Source organism: Mya arenaria, chromosome 8 (assembly GCF_026914265.1).
Source record: "Mya arenaria isolate MELC-2E11 chromosome 8, ASM2691426v1".
Lineage (NCBI taxonomy): Eukaryota > Metazoa > Mollusca > Bivalvia > Myida > Myidae > Mya > Mya arenaria.
The window spans coordinates 47,540,773-47,552,375 of NC_069129.1; the positions used below are offsets into that span (position 1 = coordinate 47,540,773).

General features: G+C 33.5%; 1 protein-coding gene across 1 annotated transcript; it reads right to left on the bottom strand.

Moving 5' to 3' along the window:
* Positions 1 to 286: 286 nt before the first annotated feature.
* On the bottom strand, positions 287 to 1,223 carry LOC128244277 (uncharacterized). The gene is made up of 2 exons (XM_052962295.1): positions 766 to 1,223; positions 287 to 428 (listed from the first exon to the last, which is right to left on the bottom strand). Exons 1-2 carry the CDS (start codon positions 1,221 to 1,223, stop codon positions 287 to 289), a joined length of 600 nt encoding a protein of 199 aa, XP_052818255.1.
* Positions 1,224 to 11,603: the final 10,380 nt, after the last annotated feature.

Below are 11,603 nucleotides of genomic sequence, written 5' to 3' on the forward strand. Positions count from 1 at the left end.
TTATACAGGAGTGTCATGGAATCAATACAAACATGTAATTTTAGACATTTCTTAATTTTACGAGCTAAGGTTTTTTACAAAAGCAATGCCAACTAAAACATGCAAAGGCTATGACTATCCATTGACTGCTTTTCTGTGAAACTGGTTGTTAAAAGTGAAACATACATGTTATCTTAATTAATGCCCTAATGTGTTTACACAAAGACCTCAAGAATACACCTATAAATTTCTCAATTGTACATTTATATGCCAATTCAAACTGCTGTACACAACAATAATAGTAATCTCAGTTTGCCTCTTCGAACCCCACAAAATTGTCTCTTCCATCAAGGTTAGGGAACTGTAGGCGAACCTTGTTTACAACACAAGCTGGCACCACTCTTCTGTTATGTCGACCCAATTTGCCATAGATCCACAGCGTAAATTGTCTATACGCCGTCAACCGAAAAAAATCAACATCGTCTTAAAACGGGCATTACAACATTTTTAATAACCAATGGTTAACGGAAAATCATGAACTATTTAGTATGTGTTTTATATGCATTAATTTAAATTATTATTTAAAGTTTTCCTTTAATTAATTTGCTGTAGTAATTAAACTGTACTCTAATAAATTTACTGTTATTTTAAGGTAAATGTAGGTAAACCAGTTTTTTCAGCATTAAAAATATTTTTTTAGCATTTCAATCAGGTTTATCAATAATATGATAATAGTGGTATTATTTTCAATATTTAAATGTTTTTCTTTTTGTCATTGAAACATACGTGTCAGTTACTGGCACTGGTAGAAATGTTCCCATCATTGCAGATACAGTTATGGCTGCTACTCCCAAAACATCTCTATCCAGACAGAGGGTAGAGAACTTCGGGTGGTTACATATGCAATCAAGCTGAATTTGTTCGTTATTTTCCTTTCCATTTATTGCAACCAATTCACGGCAACATAAACAGTCAATCTCTTTCTGCATATCTGAACAACATCCGCATAGGCACCAGGCTCCAACGTTGCCAACTCGATCATTTCCAATAATACTATGATCTTGCAAACTTTCTTCGTCAGTATCCCCATCAGTTTCGGAATTCTCGTCGTCTGTATCTCGCTGCGGTTCAAAGCGATATGCCTGTATGTTTAAATCATCTAAATTCAATTGGTTTTCATCATCAGACGAAGAATCTTCGTAATTATTTGAACTATCGGCGTTATTGTTGTCCATATAAGCCATTTTGACAGATGGGTGCTTACTGCGCATGCGCGGTTAACTCTCGCGATATTGGAACGCGAGCTCGCCTACGTCATCGGTCAAAGATGGCCCAGTGCATAAGCTGTATTACACGTTAATTTACCTGTCACATTTCATGATCAGTGTGTCAAAAAAAAACCATCGTCACAAATAATCATGATATAAAACCTGTATTTATTAGAAAATCGTATTTTCCCATTGACTCTACAACTCCTTTAACATTTAAACTGCACTGTCTACATTCCATTACAGCATACGGATATTCTGCGTGTTGGGATAACTCTCTCCCTATGTAGTAAAACTATGTTTGCCTTTATGAAATGCCAGATACAGAAATACATCTTCAAAATTTTGCCGGATAAGATGATGTCTAGATGACACTAGCTCATTTGTTGATGTTAATTTAGTGCCGACATTAACTAGCAAAGATTTTTTTTCTATATCGTTAATGAGACTGGGAGACTCATTGAAAGGTTAAAACTTGTAAATACAATTCAAATAAGGAGATCAAACATGTCATGTTGCTGTAATTTACTTCTTCTATTTCTCATTTTCGTTATACAAATGTTTTACAGCATGAAGGCCCCAAAATGATTTTGTATTATATACATGCTATTAAAGTTTTATTATATTGTTAAATCATAAGTCTTGGAAACCGATGGTCCTGATCAAAACTAACATGTGTTCAAATAAGAAAATTCTTAATGATATCTGGTCTAACATAGTAAAATTGGACAACTTATTGTCAACTGAAGCTGAATGTATTTGTTTTGATAGAAAAATGAAAGTTCTTTCGTGATATTGTCGACGGACTGCGTTATTATTGTAGTGATATCGGTTACATGCCTGACATTTTCTATAATGACAAACCGCTCAATTTCCCAAGCACACAATTATAGACTCCAAAACCGGAAGGGAAATAATTGTGGCTAAATTTAAAAAGATCAATTGTCGATCATTGCAGGCATGCGCCACTACATCTGTTCCCGGAAGCAAGTGGGGAAAGGCAGTAAAATATACACTTTTACCGGAAACGCACTGTCGTTAAGATTTTATCGTAACCGAGGTGCCCTAAGTTCACTGCTTTAAGACTCGGGTAGTATTACCATACTTGGATTCGATGATATTGTGTTTTAATTGTTCATTTCTTTACTTTTAGTTTGAAACGCTGTTCTTTCAATGAAAAATAATGCAAAAATAGAAATCTGCACAAGTACGTGTTCTAAACTATAGATTAGGTAAACAGTTTGAATGGTCTTTTTCTTGTTTACTCTTTTGGGTAATATATTTTGGATGATTAGAAGATTATATTACTCATAATGTTCCATAACTTTAGAGCTCTGTCGGACATAACGAAACTAGCACTCTCAATGTATTGTCACCGTTGTCATTGAGGTATTCGAATTTGATATCTTGTAACACATGTATTAATTAGACATGTGGTCATCTGTTTGGGAATGATGCAAAATGTACAAAGAAATTACTTTATCAGCATTGTATTTAAATCCTTTTGTACCATACCGTAAAAAGCTACATAAATAATGTTAAATATTTAAAGAAGAATCTTGAATACTCTCTGAATCACATAACATTTGAAATATTGCAATGGTTTTATGTTAAACTAAACAAAAACAATGTTTTATGCAACCAAAGAAAATCACTGTTGTTTATCTATATCAACATTCAAGTATTTTATTTATATTGGTACATATCATGTACAAGGAAGTCTAAGATGACCCTGCTTTGCCCTGCTGACAGATGTTAAACACATTTCATTATTGACGAAACGTCATAAATACAATTTAATTTCTTCAAGTATTTATGCCAAAAACTACTAACAATTTGTTTATTAATAATGAAAATTAAATATTTCTGTCAAACAAACCAAATTAAGTAAGTGTATGCAATAACCGCATGTGCATAAGCAATGTAATGTAGTATGTATGTTCCTATTAAATTATCTCAAAAGAGCTTATAGACGTCTTCTTAACAAATACTGTAATGACACACACACAACGAATTGAAACAAACAGTTGTAGTTCAATACTATTTACAATACTATTTAATATGATTCTGCTCAGTAGCCAAGTGATTGATTGTTTCATTACATATAACCAACGCGCCAAGATAGGGCCCTCAATTGTAAAGTATTCCTCCTCAAGGCTTACTCATCCGCTGTCTGATATTTGCAGAAGAGGGCATCTAGCGATCTCTGGACATATGATTTATGGCAATTGTGATGGATACGCCAATGAATAAATGTAAACAAATCCACAAATTACTCGGCTTTTATTCAATTATTCTGGCCCTGGTATTTAATTGTGTCGTGTGCTGATGTGTCTGTAGGGACGTCAAACATTAGCAATATAAATGATCATATTCCTCCAGGATGACAATTCATGTAATATCTGAATTTATACATTGACTGCTGCCAACTTGGAACAGAAATGGATTTGTATATGCAGTATGTAATACTACTAAATAATGGTGTCGCTTTGTGAGACAAAATAATTGTTAGGAATAATATCAAATTGTGTTGCCAAGCTCTGAAAAAATGTCGTCACTTGTACCATTTATTGTGCTGTTTGATTTTCAAAGAAAATATTGGCGAAGGTCTGCGTTACATCATCAGTCAAGTTTTATTTTATTAATAGTTCCGTTTATGACATCTCTTATGACATTCAAACTGAATATATACATGGTCTAGTTTGCATACCTACAATATGCCGGCATATAGACGCAATGTAATGGAACCATATGGCCCCATCTATAAACAGAAATGTACATTTGAGAAACAATGCATACCAAATAAAACCAAATAAAACCAAATATTCATGTCCATAAAGGGTCATGTCGCACATCTGAGCGGAAGTGCAACAACAAGCGGTTGTGCAATGAGCATTACATCTTGTGAAATCACCGAAACCCGCGTGGAGACCACTCTGACTACCCCATGGAACTTAAACACTCATGAAATCGAAATCTGACGATTAACGTTGAATTCATTTCGTATTTCCTAAAACATAATTAAAATCCAGCAGGTCAAAATAACACCAGTGATGATTGTTTTGAAAGAAACCTAGCTTGTCTCCGTCAATAAAAAAAATATCAGTTTGTTTTTGCCTTATTTCTTTTACTTTAACTCGTTATTTTGGTGAACATTGTTATACTAAAAAATATACATATTCACCATATTATAGATTCCAGCGTGTTTCGAAACTTGTTATCTTCTCTCAAGCGTTTTTGTTTAAAAAAGGCGTTAAGTGAAACTGATCATGAAAGAAATAACCACTTTCAAGCAGCTCTCTGTAGGGGAATCGATTACTTGCCATTTAACCGTGTCTGTATCATACATAACATGGATTTCCGGAAGTGACAAATCCTTCATTGTGTATTCAAAATTATGATGTATACACATTTATTTTGTCAGTTCTTGAAATGATGTGAAATTGAAACGCTGTGATATTCAAAGAATGTGTAAATATATTTCATTTTAACGTACAAAGATGTGTAAATCTTAACGATCTACAGAAAATAGAAGTTCCCGAAGTGAGTGCAGAACGTTAAAAAACATCAGCATATCAAGTGGACGCAGTTATGTGTTAATGAATAAGAACACGCTTCAGGTCCAATCAGATCTGAAAAAAAACTTGACCAGTATATTTGTATCAATTTACGAATCAATGAATAAATTACTGGTTGTATTAGGCCTCTATATATGTTTTTAATAAAAAAGACTGCCTTCAGACAGAATACTATAAAAACTTTTTTTAGTATTCTGTCTGAAGGCAGTCTCTTTGACATGTTATCATATTATCATGGCAGTCTGATGTGACATTTAGCAATCGTTTGAACGTGTTTGGCACAAAGATAATTTTAAACTACGGCGGAGAAGGATCTTGGAAGCATTACTTGCATGTTTTACATATTCTTTTAGCGAACGAAAATAATGTGTTTTTTTCTAACGGATACTCAATCGGAAACTGTATCTCCAACAGCTGGCGTTCCATAATGCTCTATTATTTGTCTGTTTCTTTCTCTTAATTTTGCAGGAAATAAGGTCTTGTGATCGCCTTTATGCGGATGATACAGACTTATACCTTATCGTCGATGACCATATTGCTGCAGCAAATCTACTTTATGACGATTGGCAAGGACTCATTCCTGGGCAGGATGTTGGCTCGTATCCAGCGAAAACAGAGGCACTGTTTTTATATTGAAAGATAAACAAAAAGAGGAGGATATTTAAATGTCATCAAAGGTATTTCAGAGGTCTGATACAACCAGTGATTTATTGCTTAATTCGTAAATTGATACAAATATACTGGTCAAAACATGGAGTTGGGCTTTAATGTCTCTCTGATGCCATTGGCTAGGTGCGTGCTGTGACACAGAAAAAACAACATTAAACAATATTTTATACAGACAAGGTTGAAAGCAGACAATCGATTTCCTCAAAACTAACGGTTTGAAATTGATTATTTCCTTAATAGTCACGTTCAGTTTCACCGAATGCATTAATTATTGAAGGCGTTACATTGATATGACTGACAGCAGCTAACTATAGTTTCGAAATACGCGATTATCCGTTATCTAGTGGTTTTGTATATCTATAAATCTAACAAGTTCATGAAAATTATTAGGTCAAGTAAAAAAAAGATACACGCAAATAAACCTATATACAATGATGCAGCAAAGCTTGGTTTTGTTTCTAAACTACAATCAATGGTGCCCTTTCTACGTAACAATTTAATGATAAATTGTACATACGTATTAGGCAAACCTAAACTGATTCGATTTTCAATAGCTACCTACCCTACATAATTACGTCAAAATGTCCAATAAACAATCCAAATCATATTATCTTCATATGAAATATATATATTATATACAAAGCCGCATATATATATGCATGTATATACAAGTAAAAATGAATTTCTCCATGTAAACGTTTTTGTTTGACTCGTATCATTTCCGTTTTAACTATTAATCTCTTCAAAATCGTATTTCTTTGCTTAATTTAGATTATGTTCAAACATAATATACTTTGAATGGTGAAAATATACCTGTCCAATGACGCAAAGCATTGTTGCATGATCTTATTTAATCCAAAATGTAGAACAACCGATATGAACAAACTGCAGCGGAAAAAAAGAGGGTTACCAAATCTTCTTGCCAACTCAATGAAGACACACAGTACTCATGATGATGATGATGATGATGATGATGCCTCCACATAGAATGGCCAGGATCACTATTCAGCTCTTTGCCAAACTTGAGAGGTGATAAAGCCCAAATTTGGCAGTCAGATTGGTATCCTTATTGCACACGATGGCATGCGCAATGTACCGCTCGTTGTTTTACTTCCGCTCTGATGTGCGACATGAACTTGTAAGGAAAAACATTATCAAGGATTTGTTTGGTATGAATTGTTTCTTATGTGCATATTTCTGTGTATAGAAACAGCCATATGATTCGATTATACTGCGTCTAATCAACAAGTGGTTAGAACACAATCTTGTAAATGTAAATATTTAGTTTGACTTTTTTATTGATGGCTGTCTTGGGATTTTCATGAGGGTTGTGTTAAACGAAATTTCTAATACACGGCTTTATACAATTATGTTAGTTGATGATGTAACGCAGAACTTCGTAGATCTTTCCTTTGAACCGACATATATCAATATAAATGGTCCCAGTACCGACTTTGTGCCGCACTGAGCAAGACAAATTGATCGTTCGTCGCAGTTATTTTGTCTCACAAAGCGACATCGTTATTTAGTATAATGACTGTTTTACATTATTTGTTCTTAGCTGGCATACATATTGAGATATTTCTAGAATTTCCATCCTTTAGGATTACAATTATTCCCCATTGCTTAATATTTGACGTCCCTACGGATACAAGAGTACACGACACAATCAAATAACAGAACGAGAGTAGTTTAATAAAAGCCGATTAATCCATCGATTAAATTACATATTTATCCATCACAATCGCCATATATCATATTTTTAGAGATCGCTAGATGCCCTCTTGTGCAAATGTCAGACAGCGGATCAGTTGGTCATAAGAAATTAAGAACTTTACCAGAGAGTCCTTTTCTGTACGAAGAACTTTCCATGAAACCAATACCAGGATTATTAGATGAATGATATGTATTGTCAAATCCCTATCTGTTTCAAGCTGGCAACAGTTACTTTTAGTTTATGTTTAAATCCAGATATGTTCACAATTTAAATCCTTTAGTAATACGATCATTCTGCATTACTTAATATTTGACATCCATCAACATCTATCACAAATGCCTTAAATCATATGTCCACAGATCGCTAGATGCCCTCTTGTGCAAATATGAGGCAATGGATGAGTTAGCCATAAGGGAAAGGACTTTAAAAGGGAGGCTGTATCTTGGCTAATTGGTCATATGTAAAGCTAAGCTTAATCATATTAAATGATAATGCAAGGAGTATCGAACTTCAGCTGTTTAATTTAATTTATTGTGTAAGTCAGTACAGCTTATGCAAAAAGAAAGAATATATGCTCTTTTGAGTTATTTTATTAGAACAGCCATGGTGCTTGAATTTAATTATGTAAGAATAATTTTACATATTATTGGGTTTGTTTGTCTGGATAAATGTATTGTCATTAATAGTTAATAGATTGTAGTTTACAACCGCTTGAATAAATTAGATAATATTGTTGAAGTTTTGTCGACAATGAAACGTGTTTCACACCTTGAATAAAAGTGATGTAGAATCACAACAGACGTCTTCGTGCAAGTATGAACACAAATGAAATATTTATCCTTTCATGACTAGTTATCTTTTGTTGCTTGGGTTGTTTTAAAAATAGTGTTTTTTAAATGCATTATCTTTGCAATATTTCGCATGTTATGTGTTCAAAAAATCCCACCGTCAACCATTAAATATATTCCCAACGAAGTGATTTTAATGAAGCCTACAATGTAACGAAATTGCTATTTAACATATTTGTTTTCAAATGGACGGACCACCAATTGTGCTGTGTATGCTATGACTTCTCTGAGAATACTCTTTATGTAATGAAACATTGTGAGTAATCTGATCTTGTCACCATCCAAAATCCTTTACCCATTTCATTATTTACCGAAATGTCTGGCTTTAGTAATTGCTAAGCGTGTTATTTACGGAGAGCCTGTGATTACGAGCTCTTGACGCATGTCATCTAACATTGTGACAATATAAAGGAGTGAAATATGCGTTTGAACACTTTGCTTTAATATTTTCCAACATGTTATGTACTCAAATTCCTAATAATAATTTGTTACATACACATTCATGTAACGAATCTGTTTGCGGCAATATGCAATAAGCATTTGTTTAATATTTAAATAGGGATCATAGGTCCAAGGACTTCATTCAAATGAATCCGTATCCTTGTTTGTACAGAACTAAACTTGCACTGTTTAGTGAGAAACGTGCTTGAACATTCACGTTTAAGTTCATCAAATATTTACTATACGTATTGTATTAAGTGTATTAAGTGAACAGTTGTATAAGATGCATATTATCGAGCGAAGACAACGGCTGAGAGACAATAAGAGTAAATAAAGAAAATACCATTTAAATTATTTATATAATCTATAGTTTAAAGCACGTACTCGTGCTGATTAACAACTTTGTGTTATCAAAGAAGATCATAAATTAATAGCAAAAAATAAAGCCATGGATAAATTAGAAGACGTGAAGCCAATTTTCATGAATACGCGAATGCCGTAGCCGCACTTACGAATTTTCTTACAGACAATGCGTTTCCGGTGGTAGTTTACCCTTTACTCCACTTGCGTCCGGGAACAGATGTAGGGGATTATGCCTGGAATGAAATTCATCTTTTTTAATTTTGCTGCAATTCTTTCACATCCGGAATTGCAGTCTATAATTGCGTACCGAGGATATTGAGTGACTTGTCAATATTGAAACTGTCCGGTTATTGAGCGATATCACTTATAAAGCAGTCCGTCGACATTGTGAAACACCTTGTAGTTTCTTCATCGAAACAAAACTATAAACAACTACTCTTGAAACGTTGGTACCATTTTACTAAATTTAAATCAGATGTATTACAGCATTTTCTAAGTTTAACGTCCACAGGTTATTTTCAGTCAGGACCATCTACTTTTAATTATATATGCTTTAACAATGCTATTAAACTTTAATGCTATGAATAGAAGACAAGAAACATTGTTTTGGGTCAATGTTAATGCTGTGAATACCATATTTTGTACAACGACAATAAGAACAGAAGAAAAAAATAACCGCAATAAAGGCCATGCTAGTTAATTGTCGTCACTAATCAACAGCAACAAATGAGCCAGAGTGAAATTTATATCTGTCTTCATATCAGACTTAGTTTTTTGAGTGCCCTGGAATTTAGAGATGTTCCTTGATGTATTCTGCATAATCTTAAAGATGTTAATCCCTCCGCAACCTGTTGTTGGCATTTCATAGAGGTATTTAAAAACCACTGTAGTTTCAATACACAATTAAACTACAGTTCTCAATAAATTAATTGTCAGTTGCTTATTGTTAACATGGATGTCACATTGAAGTACTGTTGGAAATAATAAACACAAAGAGCTCCACTAGCTGTTGGTATATGTAAAATATAATACAACTTCAAGGTTTATAAGAAACGACATCTTTATGCAAGTTCCGTAACAAGGTATTTCGCTTACAGCGGTTGCGTCTTTAAGTTTGTTTATTTATTTTACTCCGTTATCCAGTCTGAGATTCGTACTAACAATTATACGGCGTTTTCTGCTTCACGAAGTTCGAGCCTTTCCTCTTAATTATCTGGGGAACATTTGTAAAATAGAATTACTTATGTATTTGTCTGTCATTTTAGATGGTTAAAAGACATCGGAGGATTGCGGCAATGAATTCCATATGTATTGGAAGTGAGGAGGTAGCTTTCAATCTGTTAATATTTATATGTCCCCGATTAGAAACCAGTTTACAAGGTAGATCAAAGACCGTGCTTTACATACGTCAACTTGTAGCAGGAAGCAAGTGAAAGGAGCGGAAAAGGTTACTAAAACCACTCAAGTACATATGACCCGTTGATTCAAAAACTCACGAATGTTGTTGAATTCCACAGACCGAGCATGTGGATAAAACATATTTAGCACATACGCTAAGAAAACACCGATGAACCAAATTGTTCGGTTAAAAGAGACTGGTCACTAACAGAAATATCAACTGTAGCAGTAGCAGAATAGCACCAGCTTATGTAGCTTTCTCTTTTCACAAAAATAACAGAGTTGTGGACGCGTTCAACAAGTATATCAAATTAATTTGCTCTCTCAAGTCTAGTTTATCGACGTTATGCGAAGGGTTTGCATTTAACTTGGGCATTCTAGTGGAATCAAATAAAGCATTTATATATATATATATATATAATATATATATATATATATATATATATATATATATATATATATATATATATATATATATATATATATATATTTATTTATTATTATTTATTGGAATCAAAAACATTCAGCATCTCATGAATAAAGACATCGTCATTTAGAAAATGCAGGATGGATTGGCATAAAGTCACCGTATTACACGTATTATTTAAAGCCTGATAAATGGAAATTTCCATTTCGGAGTTATGATTCTGATTGTATCAATGTCAGCCTTATTTCTAGCTGTGTCATAAAATGTCTGTATTTAAGAGACTATGGAAATGTTGCTTATTCACGGCCTATTTTAGTGTTCTGAATTGATTACTTAGGAAGCATAAAACTATGTGCGAGTGTTTGTTATGATGTTTTAATTCACAATGCGGACACAGGTAAAATACAATGCCTCCTTACAACCAGTATAAGTAAAATAATATTAAATTATACATAACAGTTTATTTCAAATGGTGACGATATTTTACATTTCATGAAATACCAAATGCGGCTTACACTCTCAAAGGTAGTAAGTGTTTATCTACAGAAAGTGATGAAAATCATTTTAACAAAAGAAAAAGCTTCCATATCGCCAGTGAAAGTCCCTAAAAGAATCTCAGATATGCAATAACGTCGTCGAACCGATGGACAGTGTCGCTCTCTCATGCTGAAACCACCGTGTTTGATATAGTATATTCCATTAAGCTTATCACAAACATGTTAACATTTGATCAATACACAAAGTGGCTGTTTCGTTTTCTTTGAAACACTTAGCTGAACACAACCGTCAACTATTGGCCAAATGTTTAAGACTTATATCTTCGGTAAAAAACAGTCCCTTTAAAAATGTTTATCTTATTTATTTTTGGCTGATGATCATTTTGTTTTGACATTACCACTGATGTCATTTTCATGG